The sequence below is a fragment of the Suricata suricatta genome, chromosome 17, assembly GCF_006229205.1.
Source record: "Suricata suricatta isolate VVHF042 chromosome 17, meerkat_22Aug2017_6uvM2_HiC, whole genome shotgun sequence".
In the NCBI taxonomy this organism is placed as follows: domain Eukaryota; kingdom Metazoa; phylum Chordata; class Mammalia; order Carnivora; family Herpestidae; genus Suricata; species Suricata suricatta.
Window position 1 is genome coordinate 12,240,251 of NC_043716.1, and position 26,111 is coordinate 12,266,361.

Sequence of the window (26,111 nt, forward strand, 5' to 3'; positions counted from 1 at the left end):
GAACCCGGCACACTGCATGGGCACATCTGCTGCTATCATTGTTGTCGTTGTGATCACATAAACTGGTTGCTGCAGGAAGGTGCGCGTTGAGATTTCTGTAGGGGTTTAGAGGTGAGCACTTTGACTGAGCACTTGGTTGGGAGGCTTTTTGGAAGACATGGGAGTTGAATGATAGAACCTCAGCGTCCACAGGTCCCAACTGCCACCTGGACCTTAAAGGACAGGTTAAGTGGGATGCATAGTGCAAGCACATTGGGCAGAAAGAGGGCAGGGGAACGGCATGGAGGCAGGCACAGTTAGTGTGGCTTGGGAGCTGTGTCCAGGTAACAGGAGGGCTGGGCCACAGTGGGAGTGGACCCTGGGGCTGTGGGTCAGGACACCAGGCCCAGTGGTAGGGCCTTTTTCGTAAGCAGGTGCAGGCAGGAGGATATTCTAGGACTAGGGATTTGAAGGTGATGAGTCGGGGTGCTGGGCACTTCTGGTGAGAGGAAGTAGCTGCCAGCCACAGAGAGGGATGGATGTGAGCCACAGAAACGTAGCCTGGATAGAACAGAGAAGGAGACATTGGAGATGACAAAAAATGTCAGACTTTGACATAAGAAAGTTGGTGCCTTATAGGCAGGAATGTTGATGGGAGGGCAGAGGGGTTCATCTTGGGACATGCTGATGGGAAGAGGTTTGTGGTCTTTACCTGAAGTTTCCAGGAGAGCTCAGGGGAGAGGGTAGTGCTGGACCGTGGATGAGGGAGTCTCTAGTTTGGCCATGTCAGATAGGTCCTTGGTGGAGCGGGGGTCTCACAAAAGGGGCAGAGGGGATAAAGGTGCTGGAGGGCCCTGTACATTGAGGAAAAGCTGTCATGGAAGGAGGAGAAAGCGTGGTGCCATGGAGGTCATGGGAGATGTTGTCAGTGCCCAATGGCTGTGTTACAAAGGGGACACATTTAGTGACATGTGTTGTCCTCACTGGAGGCAGAAATCACCTTAGAAACTAATAGGACAGTTCTGGTAGAGAAGTATAACCCTCCCTTTTCCTGGATGTTGCCTGGGCTAGCCATTGCTCTGAGTGCCTTAGATGTCTCCCGCCCATGCCCCCTGGCTGCCCGTGGACCTGGCCCAGCCAGTGTGCTAGCCAGAGGCCGTCCCTACCACAGCATCAGCATGGCGCTCTCCACACCGGGGTGCTATCTGCGGCACCTCCCGCCCACAAACATGGTTAGAAGGAATGGTGACCCCAGAGGACTTGTAGGATGCGGGGTCACTGCTCGTGAGTTTAAAGCATGTGTAACAGGTGGTTCTGCATGACTGAGAATGAATTCCATGCTCCAGCAATCCCGCTTCTGGGAATATGCCCAAAAGAATGGAAAGCTGTGACTCAAAGAGATATTTGTACACCCATGTTCATAGCAGTATTCCACAGGCAACCATTGCGAGCAACCCAAGTGTCTATTGACAGGTGAAGGGCTGAACAAAACATGGTCTATACATACGGTGGAATAGCGTTCAGCCTCATAAAGGGAGGACACCCTGTAATGCGCTACAAGATGGATGAATCTTGAGGACATTCTGCTAAGTGCAACCAGCCAGTCACAAAAAGATAAATACTGCATGAATCTGCATGGAGTCTTAGAATAATCAGATTCACAGAATGTAGAACGGTTGCCAGAGGCCGGGGGAAGGGAGGAGGGGCAGTTAGTGTTTAATAGGTATAGGGTTTCAGTTTGCAAGATGAAAACAGTTCTGGAGATGGATGGTGGCGACATTATGAATGTACTTAAGGCTGCTTAATTGTACACTGGAAAATGGTTGAAATGGTATTTTTCATGTTATAGGTGTTTTACCAAAATTTCAAACAAAGGGATGAATTCCAAGGTTCATTTTAATTGAAGTTAAAATGGCACACATATTAAAAGGTGTCCAAGCAAGGGGCATTTCTTTTTTATTTTTTTACTTATTTATTTTTTACTTTTTAAAAATGTTTATATTTATTTTTGTGACACAGAGAGACACAGCATGAGTGGGGGAGGGGCAGAGAGAGAGGGAGACACAGAATCTGAAGCAGGCTCCAGGCTCTGAGCTGCCAGCACAGAGCTTGATATGGGGCTCGAAACCATGAACCGTGAGATCATGACCTGAGCCGAAGTCTACCACCTAACCAACTGAGCCACCCAGGTGCCCCAAGGGGCGTTTCTTTTTTTAAAAATGTTTATTTATTTTTGAGAGAAAGAGAGACAGTGTGCGAATGGGGAATGAGCAGAGGGAGAGGGAGACACAGGATCTGAAGCAGGCTCCAGGCTCTGAGCTGCCAGCACAGAGTCCCATGCGAGGCTCGAACCCACGAACCATGAGATCATGACCTGCGCCGAAGTCGGAACACTCAGCCGACTGAGCCCCCCAGGCGTCCGGCACAGGTTTCTCATATGTAAAACAAGTATGTCGATCTCTGCCCTGCCACTGCCCAGGGTTGTCGTGTGGCACGGGAGAGTGTGCAGCCTCTCTGTAAACTGTAAAATGTCATGAAGAATCTATGGAGGATCTGCGCTTTAGTGTCTTGACTCAGGGGTCAACCTTGTGAGCTTCTCCATGTGGGGCTGTGATGGGACTTTTCTGGCACAAGGCTGCTCATACCAGGTCGCAGCGGGCCCTGGGCTTTGTGGAATCCTATAGGTCCTGTGGGCGGCTGCCAGGATGGGTTCTGCAGGGCATTTCGGGCTGCCGACTGTATACATGCCTTTCTCAGCCATGTTCCGGAGGGAGTTATGCCTTACAGCGCTCACTTCTCCTGTGCTTTGAGGATCATAGTAAGAGAAATCAAGAAATAGACACAGAGAATGATTTTCTGTGTTTTGTGGTTCCATGAGGAATCCCAATTGAGAAAGGCTGAGGACCTGGCAGACCCAGAAGCCTCCCACCTCAATCCCACACGAGGGTTCCACAGGGAATGAGAAGCCCAAGAGAGGCAGGCATTCATCCAAGGTTGCACAGAGTTGATGGCAAAGCCGCCATTCAAAACCAGGTCCCTGAATGCCAGGCCAGGGCTGTGTGATGGGGGAAACGACCATTTCCATTCCGTCCACATTTTCAAGCTGGAGCAGCTCCACAGTGCTGGGTTTTACTTCTCTGGTTGTTGAGTTGTTTCCCCCAGACCACCCTATCTGTAAGAGTGGTGGGCTTGGGAGGCCTGAGCAGTGGCCTCCTTTTTCTTGAGAGTGAAGTCACAGCTCTGGCTGGCTCTGGGCTGTGTGTGGCTAAGTGAAGTGCACTGCTGCCCTGGCATGGTGGGAGGAGGGGAAGCAGCTAAGTGGTTTCTGAAAAAGGGCAAAAATGATGGGAAAGGCTCTGGATTCCTCTGGGAATCAGAACCACGGCAACAGCAGCTGCTGCCATTGCTGGAAACATTTTCACAGCCCATCCCTGCCAGCGCCGAGCGACCGCGGCCCGGGGAGGGGCCACGGACCCTCGCAGAGGCAACTGCTCTCCCCACACCAGTCCAACTCTGCCTTCCAGCCACGACGGCGTGGAGCTCGCCGGCACCTGCCGTGTGCGGGTGCGCTGCGTCTAGCTGGTGAGTCCTTTCTGTTGTTTGCCGGCCAGTGCAGATGCTTAGCTCTTAGAATGGCACAGCGAGCCGTCAGAAACCGGGCCCTGCCTCTGTCCGCTCGGGCGACTGTGAGCAGTTCCGTTAGCCTCTCAGCACCTCAGTTAGCCCATCTGAAAACTGGGGCTGATAACAGTGGCTGCCTCAAAGGTCGTGGCGATGCTGAGGTGAAGCTGAAGTGCCGCAGTGCACTTCGCCTGCCTCATCGTAAACACTTGGCAAGTGGCCGTGGGGGTTGCTACCGTCCTTGGGTATGAGTTGCACCAGGTTCATCCTGGACCCTCGTCCTGGAGCAAAGAAGCCAGTGGTTTGTGGCCGGAGGTTTTACCACATAGCTTCTGGACTGAAGGGGTGCTGGGCAGGGAGGCAGGAGCCCTGGGTTCTTGCCTAGGCTCCACTCGCTCTCTGCTTTGGATAGGGTTCCTGTGACTCTTCATCCATAGGCTGGGTAGGCCCCGGATCTCCATCCCTCTTTAGGAAATGCTCTGGGTGGCCAAGAGGACAAGAACGACCAGGGGTGGGTTCTGGATCAGTTCCCAGAGCCTGCAAGGAGGCCAGAGGCAGACAGATGCTTTGAGCAGAGAGGGCTGCACCCCGGGATGGGTCATCTGGATTGGGGAGAAAAAGGGAACCTCACCCAGGTGGTGGGAAGTCTCCTCCCTGGCTCTGGGGTTGAGAAAGACCCAGAGGCCAAACCAAGTTTTGCTGAGCAGGGTCATATTTTCAGGACAGTCCTTCAGTCCCGATTGGTGGGTTTGTAAATCAGAACCACCATTTCCATCAGATACCCCAAGTCATAACTGGAAACTTCTCCTATCATTGTAGGACATTCAACGGTGACAGGTACATTGCCATGGGTCCCCTGTGCTGGACACACCCAGGCCTGGCAATGCAGACCATCCTGGCCCTGTCCAGCCTGCAGCCCAGAGTCAATGGCCTCTCAGTCCCTGTCCTGCCCTCTGCTCTGGAAGAAGCTTGCTGTCCAGTAGGGAATCAAGTGTGAGACATGCAGAGCAGATCTAGGGTTTGTTGACTGACTGAATGACAGTACTGTGTGGGCTGCTTCATGTTTATTGGGTTTGGTTAGATTTGGACTGATCAGAGGAAGAGGCAAAAGGTAACAGTGTGGAAGGATTTGGGGGGGGGGCTCTGCAAATCTGTGCTCTGGCTGGGGTGTTGAGAGCTGTGAGTCAGGCACCAGGTTTCTTCTTGGTTTTGTGACCAGTCCTATCATCTGGCCTAGTTCTTACATGTACTTCATTTTGGCCTTTGAGCTTCCTGGGCTGCTTGTTTGAGCAACTTCCAGTGCCACAGGCTGGGTCTTCTAATCAGAAGGGCCTTGTCCCTGCCTGCCTGGCCCCAGGGTTAGGGGGCTCCGGTCCGATCCGCCCCCGCCCTGGTGTGGAGTCTGGGGTGGAGTTATGGCCGAGAAGATCTGTGAGCTGGAGATACCCTGGAGCCAGGCTGCCGGGTATCAAATCCAGGCTCTACCTCTTCCTAACTGTGGCCTCCAGCAACCACTGTGCCCGAGTCTGCTCATCTGTCAAATATTTACCTCTTGGATGTATGAGTCCGTGTGAAGTGTTAGAACCCACCTTCATGCAGTACATGCTCAAGCATGTCAGTGATTTTCGTTCTTACTGGCCTCATGTGCCTTTTAATGGTAGCAGGCTCCTCATAGTATGAACAGTCCTGGACAAGAAGTGATCTTCCGAAAGCACAGACAAGTGTTGGTGTTGATGCCTCTGAAGCTTCTCATGGCTTCCTAATGTCCACCCAATAATGTCCACATCCTGTTCCTTGACGTTCAAGGACAACAGCCATCTGATTCTGTCCCTGCTGCTTGTCCTCCAGTCCCACTGGCTTCCTCTTCACCAGCTACTTTGGGATCCTTATCCTCTCCCAGACCAACCCTCCTCTCCTAGGATCCTTTCCTTCCAGACCCTCTGTCACTTCCTCCATGAAGCCTCCTTCAGCAGCCTGGCCCCTCCTGTTATACTCCTGCCCCAGCCAGTGCCTGGTGTCTGTCTCCGATGGGGGCCGAGTCCTCTCTGTGCCCCCAGCACAGGCCTGGGCACCCAGTAGGATTCGGTAGATGGTTGCTGAGTGATGGGATGGACCAAGTGGTGAGTGGTTGGAAGGGGGACTCTCTGGCCAGGACCCTTCCTGCCACAGGGTTTCCATCTGAGGGGGGTCCCAGGGAAGGACTCGAGTCCCTTGAAACAGGAATGGCAGGCAGGATGGAAAATGGGCCGGCAGTCAGCGATCGGTCTTCTTCACAGGGTGCAGAGTGGTGAGACTGCCTCATTGTTTTTCCCCCAGGGACCTGGGCATCAGATAATATCCGACTTATTGCCGAGGCCCGCCATGTGCTCTGAGTGTTCACTGCCTGAACTTGCACTTGAAAATGCAGGCTGTGAGCAGCTTCCTATTCCTTGACGGGCTATTTTTTGGAATCTAACCTCTGCTGGAACATGACTCTCACTAACTTTCTATAGAAATGGGAACAAGAAGGGTCTGTATCTGATCTGTTGTACGTCCCCCACAGTGACCAGCACAGCTTTTCTTGGTCATAGAGAGGGGGATCAGGCAAGTTCCCTGATCAGGAAGAAGTCATAGGGTGTGAGGGAGATAAGGCAGTACCAGATAGAAATTGCTAGACTGCATAATGGGTGGTGCTAACAGGGCCATGAAGGATGATGGACAACCCCCTGGGCCACACTGGAGAGGCAGGGAGCAGTGCAGAGCCTGGGGGTGTGGAGGAGGCGGCATCAGTGCTGGACCCCAAGGGAAGTGGCCTCGGAGAGGTGATGGGATTTGGGCACGAAGAGGAGAAGGAAAATGCCCCACAAGTTGAGGCACTGCAGGAGCAAAGGCCTGTGAGATGTGGGACAGCCCTGGGTACCAGGGAGTGGGCGTGCCCCGCTGGATGCAGGGAGGAGTGCGAGAGGATGTTAGGAATGGGGTGGAAAACAGTATCAAAACAAGTTCACGGCCATATATGCTAGTGCTAGCTCCAGCTGAACTCCACGTTCAGCCTTCTAGGCTGGAACCAGCCCCTAATCTTTTAAAGTTAAAAAATGCAGGGATGCTTGAAATTTCACAAAAATGACAAAAAAGTGCAACAAGTCCCCACCAACTCCACGGTTGCAGCCACCAGATTGAAGAGCCAAAGCAGGCTGGTGACAGGGACACGTGGCACAGGAAGGCCTGTGCAGTGTGGAGGGTGAGGGTGGCAGTCTCTGCCACTCACCTGTCCATGGAGACAGCCTGCTCTGCTCTCTGAGGCTGAGCCTTTCTCACCACTGAGTCCCTCCCTGAATACACAGCCAGTGACAGCTACTTCCGTTGTTTCCTTTGTTCTGATCTTGGAGGGGGACAGTGCAGGAGTTATGATCCCACTTTGCAGATGAGGCAACTGAGGCCCAGAGAGGAGAGTAATCCATTCAAGTCTTTCAGAGCCTGATGGCTCCAAGCTGGGGGACTTATCCACTTTTGAGCCTGATGCCCACGGGGCTGCTAGCCCTGCTCCGCCTGGGGACTCTGAGGCAGGAGGTACAGGACCCCTAGAAGCATTAGTTCTGGGGGGGCTACAGCTGTTGGATCTCTGGGGTGTCCTGCTTCACAGGGGCTTTTGAAAGGAGGGCGGATGGGGGCTAGAGTCGTGGAGTCCTCAAGCTGGGAACACACCAGATCTTGGTGGCTACCTGCAGGCTTCCGCTTGGGCCACAAAGGATCTGACAAGGATGAAGAAATGGGGGAGCTCAGACTCAGGGGAGTCTGAGGAGCCACCCCATGAGGACTCCTGCTCAGACCCCCTGGATGGAGACCCTAACTCCAGGCAAGCTCCAGCCAAGCCGCACGTCTTTCCCACGGCCAAGAGCCGCAGTCGGCTTTTTGGGAAGTGTGACTCCGAGGAGGCCTCTCCTATGGACTGCTCTTACGAGGAAGGCCAGCCAGCCTCCTGTCCAGCCATCACCGTCAGCCCTGTTGTCATCATCCAGAAGCATGAGGATGGCCCCACCTGTGACAGGTGAGCTGCCCCTGGAGTCCGGGCCCCTCCCCATCAGGAGCCCCACTGGCTCAGCTGGCAGAGGCCCCAGGCGTGGAGACACCATGTGTTACTCTAGCTTATGGGCTGAAGGTCATAGAGCCAGGAGCTGGGGAGCCTTTAGAAATCGTCTGGTCCAGCATCTGCACTCGTAGGAGCTTCAGGACTCATGATCATGAATGCCGGCCTATCTGCTGATCATGGCTGCAGGTCGATCTCTAGGTGTCCAAGCCTTGAATGCTCACCAGCCCCCAAACACCTAGACTTTAAGCCAAAAAGCTCAAAGCCAGGATGCTTTCAGAGAGCGCAGAACAGTTCCAGTGACAAGTCCAATGGCCGTCTCGCTTCCTCCAAGGCAGGTCAGGGAGGGTATATGGGCTGGCTGACCTCCAGGCCAGTGTGAGGACACTTTTTCACTTAACAAGAACCATCCAAACCGTGGCAACACCCCCTCCAGCCCCCTCTGCGCTACTGCTTCCAGAGCCCCAGCTCCTGAGTAGGCAGAGAAGTGAGTGGCTTGGGTGTTGGAGGAAGTGGTGGCAGCAAAGACTTTCTATGGTGCCTACAGGCAGGGTGGGGACAGAATGTGGGCACATGCACCCGACTGTTCCCTGTTACATCAATTTCCTGCACGGTCATCTAGACTGAGGGGTGGGTTTTGTATCACGGTTTTTCACCGTTTGGTGTGTCCCGGGCCTTAGCCACGCTCCCTGACTGGCTCCGGAGGCCCAGGGCTGAAGGGAAAGCAGAGCGGGAGATGCAGGTGTTTTCTGGCCCGCAGGCAGCTGCCCCAGGACTCTGCTCCTGCTGGGTCCGAGAAGAACCTCAAGCTGTATGATCGCAGGAAGATCTTTGAAGCCGTCGCTCAGAATAACTGTGAGGAGCTGCAGAGTCTGCTGCTGTTCCTGCAGAAGAGCCAGAAGCACCTCATGGACAGCGAGTTCAAAGGTGGCCCCCGCGGGGCCGGGGTCCTGGGACGGGCCGCAGCTGCCATGCGCTGCCCTGACCCTCGCTTTGTCCTGCAGACCCAGAGACAGGGAAGACCTGTCTGCTGAAAGCCATGCTCAACCTGCATGATGGTCAGAATGACACCATCCCCCTGCTCCTGGAGATTGCCCGGCAAACGGACAGCCTGAAGGAGTTTGTCAACGCCAGTTACACAGACAGCTACTACAAGGGTGAGGAGGGGGCCGGGGTCTGGCATGGCTCTGTCCACAAGCCCAGCTGGGTCGGGTGGCATGCCTGGGCAAGCCTCTGAGCTCCGTATTCCCTGTACCAGCCACTGCGTTGGCATCTCCTGGTCCCAGGGGGTCCTTGCCTCCCCCACCTGCTGGACTTGCTTTCTCCTGGAGCTGAGAATCCCACCCTCCCCTCTGTGGACTTGGTGTTCTTTTGCTTCTAGAAGCCATGGCTACTCTCTCTGCTACTGTCCCTTGACCTTGGGCAGTTTTGACTACTCCAGGTCACCCACTGGTATTCCCTAGGGTCTCTACTCCTGCCTCAGGGACTCTCTGGGCCCCCTGGGGCATTCTGGCCTACTCTTATCTTGTGGGGGGTCATCTGGCATTTTCTGCCCAAGTCTTCCCCCTGCACCTGTCGAAGCACCCCTGCAGGACCGTGAGTACAAAGCCAACAGCGCACATCCTCCACACAGGCCAGACGGCGCTGCACATTGCCATTGAGAGGCGGAACATGGCCCTAGTGACCCTCCTGGTGGAGAACGGGGCAGACGTCCAGGCTGCAGCCAATGGGGACTTCTTTAAGAAAACCAAAGGGCGGCCTGGCTTCTACTTTGGTAGGAAGACCATATGGGAGACACTTGGATTTTTCACAATTGCTAAGGGGAGGTTTCTGGTGGAGACAGAGGGATTTGGAGGCTGGGTGGTCCGGGGACCAAGCCAGCCTATTCCTGAGGCCCATCATATGCCTGTGTTGGCCACAGGTGAGCTGCCCCTCTCCCTGGCGGCATGCACCAACCAGCTGGGCATCGTGAAGTTCCTGCTGCAGAACTCTTGGCAGCCAGCAGACATCAGTGCCCGGGACTCAGTGGGCAACACGGTGCTGCACGCGCTGGTGGAGGTGGCCGACAACACAGCCGACAACACTAAGTTTGTCACGAGCATGTACAACGAGGTTCTGATCCTGGGGGCCAAGCTCCACCCTACACTGAAGCTGGAGGAGCTCACCAACAAGAAGGGGCTGACACCTCTGGCTCTGGCGGCCAGGACTGGGAAGATTGGGGTAGGCGGGGGCTTCAGGCCTGGGCTGGGGGTGTGACTTTAGAGGGTGGTGTGGGAGGGACAGTCTGCCTTGCTGCATACCTAGCGTCACCACCACATGGAGCCCTGCTGCTGTGACACTCTCCTGTAGGGGTAGGGCAGGGGGCTGCTAGAGGAATTTTGAGACGCTGGGCAGAAGCCAGCATTGCACCTGTTTGTCGTTTCCACCTGTGAGCAGCCCTAGCCAGACTCAGAGTGGGGGTGGGGTGCTAGGGCCCGGGATAGGTGTATGTGGAGCCAAGGGTGAAATGGATGTGATCAGATGTGATCAGTCAGGTGTGATCAGGCAATGGGTCTGATGTGTCTGCAGCTGGGGTCTGAGGAGGTGGGTAGGTTGACCTTAATGGTGGCCAGGAGGCTGCTGGATAGAGGTAAGGGCTCCCGTGGGGCTTGGGCAGAGTCTCCAACTGGGCTAGGAAGCAGCCGTATTCTTGAGGCAGAGCTGGTGGCCTAGTGGGGACGCATCCTGTGGTCGGGGCTCCAGGGCTGGTCTCTAACGGGCTCTTGAATCCCCACGGCAGGTCTTGGCCTATATTCTCCAGAGGGAGATCCAGGAGCCCGAGTGCAGGCACCTGTCCAGGAAGTTCACGGAGTGGGCCTATGGGCCTGTGCACTCCTCGCTCTATGACCTGTCCTGCATCGACACTTGCGAGAAGAACTCGGTGCTGGAAGTGATCGCCTACAGCAGCAGTGACACCCCCGTGAGTGGGCCAGGGGCGGGACTCAGCCAGGGCGGGTTCTGGTCTCACTGCACCCCGCCCTCCAGCCTGCACCCCAGCCCCCCGATCCAGCTCTGCCTGTCTTCTCATCACTGGAAACCTGCTGCCTGGGGGCCCAGAAGTATCATCTCCTTCATGTTTTCCTTCATCATACAAAGTACCATGATATACCCATAAAAGCGTAAATATTTCAGATATACACAGACATATAAAAACATGTACCTTCATTTTGTTTATATAAATGGGATCATACTAGGCAAAATGTAGAACAACCAGTGTTTTCACTTACTGGCTTGTAGATAATTTTAAATCAGAGTATGTTCGCATCTGCTTCATTTAAAAAAACCCCAGCTGCACAGAGTTCCGTAGGAGGGCTGGGGGGTAAATGTCCACTGGAGGATATTCGAGTTATGTCCAGTATTTTGCTCTTACACTACTGCAGGCCGCTTGGCAGAGGTTTGAAAATTTTTCTAGGATACCTGGGAATGGAACTGCCAAATCAAAAAGTATGTGTGTGTTAGCATCTTGATAGCCACAGCCAAGTTGCCCTCCACAGACTCCGGCAGTGCACTTGCCCCCACCGCTGGGAACGCATCCGGCCATGCCCTTGCCACCCTGGGTGTTAGCAACCTTTTCTCAAACACTAGTCTAAGTTCTTGGGGCCCCAAATGCTATCTTACTGATGTCTCAATTCTCATTTTCTTGGCTAATGTGAGGTGGACAATTTTCTCATGTATTTACCTGACCACTCATACTTCTTTGGTAGATTTCCTGTCCCTTGTCCTCAGCCATCCAATCTGCTGGACTGTTGGCCTCATTCCTTTTGGTCTGTAGGTTCTCTTGTTATGGAGGGAATTGATCCTTTCTGTATTGCATATGTTGCAAATATTTTATTTTCTTCCAGTCTGTCTCTTGTCTTCTAACTTTGTTTAATGCATCGTTTGCTTATAAAAGGTTTTCATTTTGAGTCAAATTAGTCTTTTTCTTTTAATAGCTTCTTTGACTTTTATCTTGCTTTGCAAGGCCTTTTCCACTATGAGACTGTACAATATCCTTCAATGTTTTTGTTTAGCTCCTTTGTAGGTATTTTACGTTTGGCTCTTTAGTTTATCTAGAATTTATTTTTGTGTTGGGGTGAAGTAGGCATCTTACTTAATTATTTTGTTTCCACATGAGGGTCCCAGGGCCACTAAATGAAAAGTCTGTCCGGCCACCACTGCTCTGAAAGGCCACCTTCCCTGTCTGTTCTTTCTAAGGTGATACCTGCCCGTGAGGCAGCCCCAGAGGCTGGAGTCTGTGCTGGTGAGGAGCGCCTGCCACTGTATCTCAGAGGGCAGAGGCTGTGTTTACAGAGGCGAAGTCTAGTGGGGAGAGAGGTCTAGAGTGCTTTGCTGTGCCATGCCAGCCTCTGCCCGGGCTGCCATGCTGGATCAGGCTGTTGGATTCAGAATCCTGGATCCGAGTGTTCCCAGAGGGCTGACCCATGTGGGAAACAGCTTCGAAAAGGCTGAGGTGTTTGGCCTACAGAGGAGACGGCTCTGGGGCCATGCTGCCATCTTCATGTCTTTTGAAGACTCCTAGGCAGAAATGCAATACTGAGTCCCTGAGTGCAGAACTGGGACACCTGGTGGAAATAGAGAAGAAAGACCAACTTTACTCCAGAGAATAGATCTTCTTGACAGCGTTTCTCCCCAGGCTGCTGTAGGCAGCAAGGGGCTTCCCATCCCAAAGGGCTGAGGAAAACATTGAGTGGGATGCTATTGGGGGAGCTAGAGCTTGGGCTGGGGGTTGGGCTCGATGGCCTGCAAGTTACAATGACCTGGTTTCAGCTCATCCATCTTAGGAATACTGGACCATTAACAGAGATCTCTTGGATAGGAGATACTGTGGTTCCTGGCTGGGGAGTGAGCCTCACCTCTCTCTGCTCCCCTTAGAATCGCCACGACATGCTTTTGGTGGAACCGCTGAACCGACTCCTGCAGGACAAGTGGGACAGATTTGTCAAGCGCATCTTCTACTTCAACTTCTTCGTCTACTGCTTGTATATGATCATCTTCACCACAGCAGCCTACTACAGGCCTGTGGATGGCTTGGTGCGGCCTGACGCTCGGCCTTGGGACAGGGATTGGGGAGAGGGATGGCCCTTCCTATCAGACCCCCGAAACCCAGGCCCAGACCGGGCCCCGGACCCCTTCCCAGCTCACTGGAGAGATGGAAGGATCACCCGGACTCCTCATGTCCCCGCGCACAGCCCTCCATCCCTCAGGCTGTCCTGGCAACTCTCCCCTGTCCCTTCTAAGTCCCTTCTGTGTCTTCTGGTTCCGTGAGGCTGAGTGTGTGGTCCACGAGGTGCTGATGGCAGAGGAGGGGCAACAGGATAGAAAAGATGCAGGAACTGGGCTCCGGGAGCAGCTCTTCCTTGGTTTGGCTGGCTGTAGGGCCATGGGCTGGGTGAGCCCTGGGTCTATTGGCATCTCACTGGCCTGCCAACCTTTGTCCACTTACTCGCTCATTGTTTGTTCCCCAGACATCTACTTTTGAACATTTCTTCTATACCAGGCCCTGGGCCATCCATCAAATCAGCTTGAGACCAGACTTTCCTCTACCAGGAGCCATGGACTCCTTTGAGTTACTGAATTGAATCCTTTCCGTTCAATACCAAGCACTTAATTTGCTGCCTTTGTTTCCAGGGTGCCTTACTTATAAATTCGATTTAAAACTCCACTTCATAGTACGGTGAAACCTGACTTCTATCCACCTAGTAAGGCCATTTAATGATTTCATTTTATGAGAAAAGAGAAAGGTGCTAATAAGACAAGCTAGTGAGGCGGTGTTTACAAAACATCGATGGCAAGCAGAAAGGAAACCCACCTCAGGAAACTGTCTGAGACACAGGATGACACACATGTGCGCGGGACACCCCACCTTCCACCATCCGTGGGAAACCTCCACGGTCCTGGGACACCAGGGGTTCGCCATAGGCTGTGGGAGCAGCAGGAAGCATATGGCATTGGGGTGCTCCCCCTACCCCTTCACCCTCCTCCCAGCGATGCTCCGGGCTGCGACATTGTCTGGGAAGGAGCGCAGCGCTGTAAGGATGCTCTGTTTGGCACCTAAAAGCTGCCATTTTGGAAATCAGGTCTCACAAAAGGGCCTCCTTGCAGGCATCCCCAATAATGCCCTGTCTTTAATTATGCCTCTCTCCTGATGGAGGCTGGGCTTCCTGGGCAGCCCGGCTCTTTTTTTTCTTTTTCTTTTTTTAAGTTTTTTAAATGTTTATTTATTTTTGAGAGAGAGAGACACACACAGAGTGGGAGTGGAAGAGGGTCAGAGAGAGGGAGACAGAATCCGAAGCAGGCTCCAGGCTCTGAGCTGTCAGCACGAACTGTGAGATCATGACCTGAGCTGAAGTCGGACGCTTAACCGATTGAGCCACCCACGCACCCCTACTTTTTTTTAATGTTTATTTATTTTAGAGATAAAGTGAGCGTGTGAGTGGGGGAGGGACAGAGAGAGAAGGAGACAGAGGATCTGAAGCAGGCTCTGTGCTGACAGCAGAGAGCTGGATGCCGGTCTTGAACTCACGAACTGTGGTAACGTGACCTGAGCCTCAGTGGGACACTTAACGGACTGAGCCATCCACGCGTCCCCAGGGGCTGGCTCTTAATCACAGGGCTTGGTAAATGCTTGTTGAGTGAATGAATGAGTGAATCGAGTTACTAACTTCTCTGCACCTTGCAGCCTCCCTATAAGCTGAAACACACCGTTGGGGACTATTTCCGAGTCACTGGCGAGATTCTTTCTGTATCAGGAGGAGTCTATTTTTTTTTCCGAGGGGTAAGCATTCCTTCCCGCACTGGGAGTTTCCATTATCACCAAAACAAAAAGCCAAGAGATGCCCTCATTGCTCACTCAGTCTTTAATTCACGGGAGAGATGTCCAGGGGAAGATGAGACATTCATGCCAGTGGGTTTCCACAGACCCAGGACGGTCGTGTTCCAGGACAGATAGTCAGGACTCTCCAGCGAAGGTATAGTTGACCCTTGAACACCGCAGGGGTTAGGAGCTTCTCACACAATCGAAAAATCTGCTTATAACATTTGACTCCCCCCAAATTTAACTTCTGGTAGCCTGCTGTTGACTGGAAACCTTACGGATAACATAAACAGTCAATTAACACATATTTTGTATGATATATGTACTGCACACTATATTCTTACAGTAAAGGAAGAGAAAATAAGTAAGAAAACCATAAGGAAGAGAATTACATTTATAGTACTGTATTGTATTTATTAAAAAAAACTGCATAGAGATGGACCCTCACAGTTCAAAACTATGTTGTTCAGGGGTCAACTGTGATAGTTCATTACGGAAGTAGAGTGGGGGTCTCTTTAGTGACAGGATCATGACTGGTGGTCATTTAATCAAAACCATCTGTTAAAGCTCAAAACAAAGACATCTTCACATATACTGGGATCATTTTATTTTTTATTTTATTTTTTTTAATGTTTTTTTATTTATTTTTGAGAGACAGAGAGAGCGGCAGTGCAAGCAGGGGAGGGTCAGAGAGAGAGGGAGACACAGAATCCGAAGCAGGCTCCAGGCTAGCCGTCAGCACAGAGCCTGATGCAGGGCCCAAACCCACGAACTGTGAGATCATGACCTGAGCCGAAGCCAGACGCTTAACTGACTGAGCCACCCAGGTGCCCCTGGGATCATTTTATTTTACCTGAAAACTCATACATGTACATTCCTCGGCCACTCTTCTAGTATATGAACAGTCTTGTCTTTGAAATTGGAACTGTGGTTATATGTATAAATAATTGGAGATTATTGTGATTCCCCCCTTAATCTTTTTGATCTAAGCTACACTCGATTATTTTTTTAGTGACTTACCTGTAAGGAATCTTTCCAAGTTGTTGGACTCTGTCTTCACAGAAACAACTGTCTTTATTTTTGAACTCATATTTTATATTATAATAAAATACAAGCCACAGCAGCATGTGCAGTCTTGATGACCATGACTAGCTGGGGGAAGGAGTAGAGTGTGGGTGTCCTGGGTCTCCTGGCCGCCGGCACGCCCTCTGGGTGTCAGTCAGAAAGTTTTCAGGGAGTGGAGAGCGCTGGCTAATCTGGTGACTTAGTTCAGTGGAGGCTGATTAAAGAATTTTTACTATAATGCATAGTTCTTGAAGAAAATTAGGGAACCATGTACAAATGAGAAAGAAGAAAAAAATCACTCAATCTCATCATTCAAACAGAGCCATTAATAATATTTTGGTGACTTTCCTTCCTGTCTTTATTTCTACAGAGAGCTTGTAATTCCACTCTTTATTTTTTAAAAATCTGTCCTGAGTCACATAATGTTACCCTGTTAACCTGACCCTCACTACCCTCTTCAGAACCTCTGCTTTGATGCATTTGTTCTATATAGGAGCATTGCAAATGCTCATCATTTAACCTTTCCTGGGATCTTACTCTGTCTATTTACTTGCAGATTCAATATTTCCTGCAGAGGCGGCCATCACTGAAGACCTTGTTTGTGGACAGCTACAGTGAGATGCTTTTGTAAGTGACGCTTTGATTCTTATGACTCAATAGCAGACAGTACCTTTTGGCCCAGTCCCAAGGTTATAGCAATCAGTTCTCATCCATCCTCTCACCTATGCTGGGCCTAGAATATACTAGGACCTCAGAAATGTGTTGAATGGATGACAGAGACCCTCAATACATGTGTGAGTGAATACTGAAGCTCTACGTGGTGTCAGATATGCAGTCTGCCATATGGCAGTCACTGAGTTGGCATTGGAATACTGGCTAGAAATAGACACGATTCCAGTCTTCAAGGAGTTTCCAACGCTTGGGACAGTGTTTCTCAACCCTGGCACCATGGACATTTTGGATTGGATGATTCTTTGCTGGGGGGCTGTCCTCTGCATTGTAGAATGTTTAGCAGCATCCCTGGCCTCTACCTGTTAGATGCCAGTAGCACTCTCTCTGTCCTCCATTCTTGGTGACCACAAATATATCCAGAATGCCAAACGCCCCTGACTTGGGGAGGCACAAAATCACTCCAGATTGAGAGTCATTTCTTTAGATAAGCAAAAAATCATAGTTATAAAACAATGTGGACGTCACCAGGAACCCCCCCCCCCTCCTTCCTTCACAATATAAGCTGGAGCCTCATGAAGTTTCCTTGGAGGACCCAGGATACACCAAGGGGGTTTTCAGATGGGGATGGGTTCTCCTGGGATTTTTACTAAGGACTTAAATCTGATCCCTAAGTTTCCTTCATTCCTGAGGCCTCTTTATTCCTGGCAAATGTAAGGAGTTGATTTCTTATCCTATTGTCCTCATCTGTTTATCATAATCTTCACATACTTGCACTTTAACCCCAAGGTCAGGGTCTGTAGGGTTAGCGCAATGCTGGTTTGCTTTACTAAGAGAAACAATGTTCTCCCACAAAGCATTGCGCCAATAAACTTGATTCTATCCCTTGGAGGACCCACTGTAGCTAGGTTAGAAATGTATTTTATTTTACTTTTTCAAAGCTATCCATGCACGTAGGGAAACACTAAGAGTACTGAAACGCTTATGGCCAGTGTATGCGTTCCTCACCTTAAATCTTCCCGTTTTATAACCCTCCTTCCCAGGGACAGTCACTTTCATTCTTGTAGCTCTTTCTTCTGATGTTTCCTCACTTGGTGGACGAAGAGTTAGCATCCTTACACTTCCTTCCCCTCTGCTTTCGCTCCTGTAGCCACCCAAGATGGTTTGAAGAAATTTTTGTTTCAGTCGGTATTGAGTAATTTACGTTCTTATGTCTCAATACATAGTATTCACAGTCGAGCTTCATAATATACTGCGCTTATTTTTTTTATTCTCCTAAAATTCATAATTGTCTTGTCACATGTTTAGTTTTCTTTGTTCCCATTGTTAACGTGTCCTACAGTCTCAAGGCCTCTCAGTACAATTTTTCTCAAAGTCAGTCACATAAATTATATGATTGGAATCCCTGCTCCTTTTTTTTTTTTCCCTTGAGCGATTTCCTCCAGGAGCACTGGGCTGGTTGCCCTCTGGGCCTGCTTAGCCATCATCCTGGGACTCCACTTTGTTGTCAACCTTGGGATGCTCACTGCTTTCTTTCTGGTTTTGACTTCCTGTCTCTCTCTCGATTGTCCTCCTTTCTTATTTGAGCACATCCTTCAGTATTGACATTTGGTGAAAAGGATTGTCTAATAGTGAAGGGCACAATGTGACAACTTTCATTGTACCTGGTTCTTGAGTCTCATTCTCCCACATGTGCATCCCAGGTGGCATCCCTTCACTAGCACCTTGGAGATCCCTTTCACCTCTCTCCTGATTTGGATCTCTTATTTTCTGAATGTTGTGTCTTCCTCTTTACTGATTCACTCCCTTTTTGAGGAGAAAATATCCTTAGCTAAAGAAAAAAGCACATAGTACAGAAGGGGAAGTAAAATTTTAAATCTGGCATGCTTAAGAATATTTCTACTATAACTTCACATTTGATTGATAGCTTGGTTGGGTATGAAAATCTTTAAAAAATTGAAGATATTTCTCCATTGTTTCCTTGCTTCCAGTATTATAGATGGCAAATCCAAAACCATTCTGATTCTGGATCCTCTTTTAAGACTTAGTTTGGCCTTTCTCTTTGTAAATCTGTAGTAGCTTTTGTTTGTTCCTAGTGTTCTGAAACTTAATGGTACGTCTTGATTGGATTTGTTTTTATCCAATGTTCTGGGCACTCGGTAAGCTCTTTCAATCTGGTAAGTTATGTCGTTTATTTTTGGGATATTGTCTTGAATTAATTCTTGATATCTCTTATAGAACTTCTATGATATGTATGTTGAACCTCCTGACCTAGTCCTGAACCAGTTCTTATATTTTTTTCACTCGTATTCTATCTCTTTATCTTTGGCTCTTCTTTCTGGGAGGTTCAAATCAACTTTAATTTCCAACACTTGTATTGAGTTTATTACTTTTGATATCATGTTTTTAATTCCTAAATGCTCTTTTAAAAAATTCTGTTTGTTCCTTATTTATAGCACTCTATTATTGTTTTACTGATGCAGTATTTTCTTTTGTCTTTCCAAGGCTGTGAAAATAAAGTTTTAAAAGAAAATAAAATAAGTCTTCTTTTTGCATAGGTTTTATTTTTTCCAAGTTGTTGTTTCCCATTTTCTTGTTGTACTCTATCTTTCATTTTAGAAGATATCTGGAAATTTTTGATATCTGCTTATGAGTAAGAGTGAAGTTGGCTGGGAGCTCTTAATGTATGGATGGGGCTCATCAGTTTTGAGCTTCTCTATACACTAAACTAGGTACGCTATTTATTGGCGAATATCCAAAGTTAGTTGATAGCATCTTTTCAGTCATCTGCCTGGAGGAAAGAAGTCTGGTTGTCAACTTTCTGAGAACTGAGTGGAGAAGAGGTCTTTCTGTAATCTGTGTTATATAAAAATCACACATATACTCTCCTGCTTTTGGTAAAATACCAATGCTTTCACTGTTGTTTGATGAAAGTGGGTCCAAAGATCCTCTGCTTTATCTTCTTCAGAGACAGAATGTCCACTCTTCCTTATTTTAGGTCTCTTCATCGCTTCTCTGGAGATCTCAGACCCTTTTGAGCCTCCTTGGTTAAAAGAGCTGATTCTCAGCTTTCCCCACTAGAGGTCTGGATTTGGTTTTCTTTGGTCTGCAAAGTCAGTTTCTATTTGCCTGCTGCTTCCCAAATGCATATGTGGGGGCTCCATTTGCCACCCAAGGTAACTCTTTACCTATTTCAACTGGTGCCAGTTCTTTTTTTGGCCAAGGTTCTGCAAATACAGAGGACTAGTTTTCCTTTGCAGCAGAATTCCAATTGATGAGCCAGTTTATTGACATCAGTTTTCAGTAGACCCACATCACACAGTGGTGGTTTTGCTGGGTTCTTTCACAGAAATGGGAAACAAGGTTGTCAGCATGGCCTACAGTATAAATGTAGCTGGGGGTACTTTTGAGAGGAGGCTGTGATGAACAAGGAGGCCTGGGGTGAATATGTAAAGAAAGGACCACGGGGTAACCTCTGTCATAGGATCATCAGATTTACATACCTTACCCATGGATCCCACATGGGCAGCGCCACCAGACCAAGTTGCTGAGGAACATCTTCCCTGGCTCTGCTCCTGAGTTTGAGGGCATGGCCAGCACACTTTGCCTGTGACGTCAGGAGAGCATGGCCTGTACCTCCTCACTGCTGAAGCAATGTTTTCCCCACTTCTTTCATGATTGCCTTTTGAGACGTTTTTTCCTTATTGCCCCTCTCATGAAATCTAATACCACAAATATACTGTATAGTTGTCTATGTACTGTATTTCTATTTGTGCTTTCTACAAAAAAGAGACTCAGATTTTGCACCCCCCTCACCAACTTCTTTCCCCTTGGGGGTGCTGTTACTCCCACTGAGAATCATGGGCAAAAGGAGGCAGGACAGCCAAGCCTAGCTCCCACAGCAGCCTGTTGTCTGTGCCTCTGAGGGGGTGCCCGGCCCCCTGGGTGCTCTTAGAGCTTCCTATCCCTCCACCCTCAGCTTTGTGCAGTCACTGTTCATGCTGGGGACCGTGGTACTGTACTTCTGCCACCACAAGGAGTACGTGGCCTCCATGGTGTTCTCGCTGGCCTTGGGCTGGACCAACATGCTCTACTACACCCGCGGCTTCCAGCAGATGGGCATCTATGCTGTTATGATTGAGAAGGTGGGTGCTGGTGTCCAAGTAGGTTCTCCACAGAGCCTGTTTACCTTGTGGGGATGTGGGACGTGGTGTACAAAGTCTGTCCATCCTCTGTGATGTCTGGGGAGGTGCTGGTTTAGCTCTGCACCCCCTTTCCCAGATCATTACTCAAGATTCAGGCAATCTGGCCTTAACCTGGGTTTGGGGGCTCCCCTGAAACTTGACCCCCCTACATACCAGGCCCTGCTCTCCCACCAGAACAAAGGCCACAGTGGGGGGAAGCTGTGGATGACTTCCTTATGACATTGGAGCTGAACACCACCAAACCAGACCCTCCTGCATGTTCTCCAGTTCTACCTAGGCTCAGGAATAATCCCAGGCTAACACAGTCCTGACCTTGCCCTGGGCCTAGCCTGGGACTGGACGTGGTTCTGACAAGCCTGCTCTCTCCTGCAGATGATCCTGAGAGACCTGTGTCGCTTCATGTTTGTCTACCTTGTTTTCTTGTTCGGGTTTTCCACAGGTAATGGGCTTGGTTAGGGCTGGTGGCAGGCGGAGCTCCTGCTACCCTCAGCTTCCTGAGGACTCTGCAGGGGCCGGGGGTGGGGAGAGGCCCACTGGGGTGTGTATCTGCAGGTGACAGATGGATGGCTAAAGAACACACAGAAATGAGCAGGAGAACCTAGTGATTCATAAAACGGTGTAAACAATTTTAGAGGTATGAAGTGCTGCTTGCCTATAGTATAGCTGCATTTATTTTCTTTTTTTTTAGGTTTTGGGTTTTTTTTTAATCTTTTATTTTGACATTATTTCAGATTTTCAGAAAAGTTGCAAGAATAGTAGACATAACTTTTTTGTACATATTACCCACCATCCCCAAATTTTACCACATTTTAAAATCACTTTCTCTCCCTTCTACGTGCGCACACGCGCACACACATTACTTAAAAAAAAGAGTAAGCTGCAGACATGATCAACGCTTTACCACTGGATGAAGCCTGCATTTCCTAAAAACAAGGATATTTTCTTACATAAACAATGTATAATGATTGAAATAAGGGAATAAACATTAATACACTACTATTTGCTAACCTACCAGCCTTATTCAAGTTTCACCAATTGTCCTAATAGTGTCTTTTCTAGAAATAAAAATCCCAGGTCATGCATTACATTCAGTTGTCATGCCTCTTTAGCTTCCTTTAATCTGGAGTGCTTCCTCAATCTTTCCTTGTTTTTTTGACCTTAGCATTTTTAATGAGTAAAGGCTAGTTTTTACAGTGGCCCTCAGTTCAGGTTTGCCTGGTGGTTCCTCAGGGTCAGATTCCGGTGTGCGTTTCGGGTCAGCCTTCGGAGGAGGCAATGTGTGTCTTCCTCCGTGCGCTGGGTTAGGGCTCCCATAATGTTTGTATAGCCCGTGTCTGGTGATGTGGACTTTAATTACTTGGTTTTGATGGGCGTGATAAGTAATTTGTGAGGAGATGCTTTGAGACTAGGTAAATATCCTGTTTCTCATCAAACTTTCAACCGGTAATTTTAGCATCCGCGGATGTTTCTCACCTGAATCACTTAATCCTAATGGCTGCCAAGTGATGATTTTCTAACTCTGTCATTCCTTGCACATTAATTCGCTGGCATTTTATTATAGGGAAGAGCTTTCCATTCTCCTACACTCGTTTATTATTCCTGTCAGTGTGGCCTCACGGGTTTTTTTTGTTTTTGTTTCATTTTTCATGGATTCTCATGTAGTTAAGGGGGCTATAATCTTACTATCACCATCTATCTTGGTGCTGAGATGGTCTGAGAAATCGTCTTTGGGAGCCTCTTCACGCTGGCTCCTGTGCCCTCCTGAACATCCACAGGATTTCTGGGCACCTGGCTCTGCTTTGATCCTCATCTGAGTTCTGCAATTGCATGGTTCACATGTATACCCTCCCCCTCCCCCCCCCCACAGCCTGTTTTGGAATCTCCGTCTCGGAGTTATGGACAGCTTTGCCTCGGAGCTTTGACTCACAGGGATGTGTGTGGGCTCTGGCACCTGGTCTGAAGGTCCTGGTCTATCAGTACCCACAGGAAGGGACTTGGCCAAGGGGCTTAATGGACACCGGATGTGCAGTATCCATGGGTACAAATACTACAGAAGCTCTCAGGCTCCAGACTACATTTCTCAAAGAAAAGTGTAGAGTGCAGCGAGAGACCATTCTGCTCTGAGCTGCTGAGTCCCCATCATTCTGGAAGGGGCTGGGTGTGGATCCAGGATTGATAAGTAAAGTTAGGCAGGTTGTGCACTGCACAAAGGCACCTAGATTCACATTGTAGATGTACATTTGCATATTTTTAAAAACATGTTTTGCCTAGCAGATGATGGTAAAGTTCTTATTATAACGAAACAGTATACAGTTGACCCCTGAACAAAATGGGGGTTGGGGCACCAGTTCCCCGCACGGTCAAAATCTGCAAATAACTTTTGACTCCCCCAGAACTTAACTACTAATAGCCCACTGTTGACCGGAAGCCTTACCTATAACAAACAGTTGATTAACACATATTTTGTATGTTATATGCATTACATACTGTATTCTTATAATAAAGTAAGCTAGAGAAAAGAAAATGTTATTAAGGAAATGATACAGAAAGTACATTTACACACTATGCTGAATTAATAGGAAGAGTATCTGTGTACAAGTGGACTCTTCCAGCTCAAACCACTGTTGTTCACGGTCAACTGTACTATGACAGTTTGCTGATAGTTCTGAAGAAGAAGGTTTTTTCCCTTCAATTCACACAAAAGTGCCGCATGGCCGAGCAGCATTCTTGCTGCAGACCCATCCTGGGAGATGGGGTGTGTCTGTTGGGGGATCTACCTTGGCTTCCATCCAGCTGCACCTGTCCCCACCCCTGCCCTGTAGCGGTGGTGACACTGATTGAGGACGGGAAGAATAACTCGGTGCCAGCTGAGTCCACGGTGCACAGGTGGCGAGGGCCCGGCTGCCGGCCACCTGACAGCTCCTACAACAGCCTGTACTCCACATGTCTGGAGCTCTTCAAGTTCACCATTGGCATGGGCGACCTGGAGTTCACCGAGAACTATGACTTCAAGGCCGTCTTCATCATCCTGCTGCTGGCCTACGTGATTCTCACCTATATCCTCCTGCTCAACATGCTCATCGCCCTCATGGGTGAGACTGTCAACAAGATCGCACAGGAGAGCAAGAACATCTGGAAGCTACAGGTGGGTCAGTGGGTGCGGTGTGCACAGCAGGGGGACACTGGCTGCTCTGTTGCTCCTTAACACAGCTGGGTGTATGAGCCCCTGCAGGGCTTGCGGGAGGGCAGGGAGCCCAGCCAGGCCCGGGGGATCAAGCAGCAGCATGTCCCCCAGTGACTCCTTTCTGGCCCCTCCTGTGGGGTTTCCCTGCCACACGTCATCAGCGGGTATTCGCAGACACTGTGTTTCCTGTGACGGGGCAGTGCCCAGGAAGGGGAGATGGAAGGCTCAGCCCCATGGGATGCCCACCTCACAAGAGCTTGACCTAGGGTGGGCACCAAAGACCAGACTTGGGGGGAGTAGCTAAAATGGGGTTGAGCCTGACAGCACATTTTTGAGCCACCTGGTCCGTAATCTGTCTTCTCACCTAATAACAAAAGTATCATTCTAATTATTAAGTAGCATTGACTCCATACCAGGCATTGTTCTAGGTGTTTTATATGCTCTCAGTTAATCCTCACAGCAATGCTTTCATGTGGCTGCCATTACATATCCCCATTTTTGTATAAAGACACTGAGGCCTTGAGAAGTTAGGCACCTGTGTCCAAGATAACTACGGATCTTTCTCAACTTACAGTGGGGGTTATGTCCCAACAAATGTCCCATTCTACTGAATGCAAACTGCTTTTGCCCCATCATAAAATTGAAAATCACTAAGTCGAACCATTGTAAGCTGGGGACTGTTTGTAGGGAGTAGACAGTTAGGATTCAAGTCAAGCAGCCTCATCTCTAGGCCCTGTTCTTTACTCTACTGTCTGCCCCCCTTTGAGTAGGGAAGTCTGGGGTGGGACATTCCACATCACTCATGGGAGGCCCTGCCCTGACCCCGCCTGGCAGGTACCAGCAGTGCCTGGGCAAGTCTGGGCCAGACGGGTTGAGCTTGGAGTGTGTACCTGTTGGGCTGTGAAAACAAGACTGGTATGGAAGGCACTAGAGGTCCAGCTTGGGGGCATTGGGAGGAACTCTGGAGAGGTTGTCTTGGAAGCCAGTTCCTGGATAAGCCCCTCAGCCCTTTGTGTCTTCCCACAGAGAGCCATCACCATCCTGGACACAGAGAAGAGCTTCCTTAAGTGTATGAGGAAGGCCTTCCGCTCGGGCAAGCTGTTGCAGGTTGGGTACACACCTGATGGCAAGGATGACTACAGGTGGTGTTTCAGGTAAAGCTACGGCAGGAATCAAACTTAGGGAGCTCAGGGGCTTAGCTAGATATCAGGGATCCACCCAGAGCCAGCTTTGGGTACAGAGGCCATTCTGGGGCTTTGTGGGCATAGGGAACTCACCCAGACCCAGCTGTAGTTAGGTACAGGGCCACCCCAAGACTCAGCTGTGGGCATAGGAGACCAACTGGAAAATGAGGTGTCCAAAAGGGGTCATCCAATAATCAGAGTCAGAACCAGGAACCTAATATTCGACGTCCTTGGGCCCCGTGATATGGTCAGAGAATACAGCTTTGGAGGGGGTATCCCAAAACCAGGCCCTTCTCAGCCCTCCCCTTACCAGCTATGTCTCCCCATCCTGGTCTATGGGCTTCTTGAGATTGGTCCATGACACCAAGCCCTCAACTGGGAAGATAGGCGTGACCTTTAGGCCATTAGCTCCCAGCTCCCTTGTCTCCTTGCCCTGCAGGGTGGACGAGGTCAACTGGACCACCTGGAACACCAATGTGGGCATCATCAATGAAGACCCGGGCAACTGTGAGGGCATCAAGCGCACCCTGAGCTTCTCTCTGCGGTCGGGCAGAGGTGAGGTGTGAGGGAAGGGTGCTGAGGCATAGATGATGGGCAGGCGAGGCCTTGGGGTTCCTTGCTCCTTGCAGGCCTTCTTCACCCCTCAACCTGGATGCTGGAATAGCCCCAAGGGTCGACACTTGCACGCACTCCTGCACAGCTGACGGGGCCGCGTGCCCATGCACACCAGCTCTGCCAGCACCCTGGCTCAGGCACCTGTCCTCAGGTGCCCCAGAGAAAGCAGCTTACCCATATACAGCCATCGGGGACAGCTGGCCTCGTTGTGGGCTGCCCTGTCTCTCCTTCCTGTTCCTCATACCAAGTGTCTACATTCAGTTCTGTGAGGCTGACAGACAAAAGCAGGTAGAGGCAATACTCACCTTGTGTGGACACATCCAGGGAGGCAGAGGAGGAGAATGGGAAGGGTAGAGGGTAGACCTTGAACAGAAATGCACTGCAGAAAATCACTGCCGGAAAAAAAAGTCCTTTAACAGTTAATGAGAAATATTTAGCAGTACACATTAACTTAAAGGTCTAATTGAGGACATTTACTTAAGAATAAAGCAAACCTAATTTTTATTGAACACATTTTGAGTTATAATTACAATTTTACACTAATTCTTTGTTCTTATGTTTTAGAAAATTGTGGTAAAATATATGTAACAGAAAACTTACCATCTTAGCCATTTTTAAATGTTCAATTCATTGGTGTTAATTATATCCACAATGTTGTGCAAACTTTGCC

At 49.7% G+C, this 26,111-nt stretch overlaps 1 protein-coding gene across 1 annotated transcript in view; it reads left to right on the forward strand.

The window, feature by feature from the left end:
- Positions 1–26,111, forward strand: part of TRPV1 (transient receptor potential cation channel subfamily V member 1) — a 36,779-nt gene that overhangs the window by 5,924 nt on the left and 4,744 nt on the right. Inside the window, exons 2-16 of the mRNA XM_029927418.1 lie at positions 3,404–3,561; positions 7,308–7,627; positions 8,427–8,593; positions 8,671–8,823; positions 9,300–9,440; positions 9,588–9,886; positions 10,446–10,625; positions 12,578–12,736; positions 14,385–14,480; positions 16,141–16,211; positions 20,233–20,398; positions 20,831–20,897; positions 23,281–23,603; positions 24,669–24,796; positions 25,266–25,381. Of these exons, the coding sequence (XP_029783278.1) occupies positions 7,341–7,627; positions 8,427–8,593; positions 8,671–8,823; positions 9,300–9,440; positions 9,588–9,886; positions 10,446–10,625; positions 12,578–12,736; positions 14,385–14,480; positions 16,141–16,211; positions 20,233–20,398; positions 20,831–20,897; positions 23,281–23,603; positions 24,669–24,796; positions 25,266–25,381 (2,353 nt within the window). The 5' untranslated portion in view covers positions 3,404–3,561; positions 7,308–7,340. The remainder of the gene's footprint in view (positions 1–3,403; positions 3,562–7,307; positions 7,628–8,426; positions 8,594–8,670; positions 8,824–9,299; positions 9,441–9,587; positions 9,887–10,445; positions 10,626–12,577; positions 12,737–14,384; positions 14,481–16,140; positions 16,212–20,232; positions 20,399–20,830; positions 20,898–23,280; positions 23,604–24,668; positions 24,797–25,265; positions 25,382–26,111) is intronic.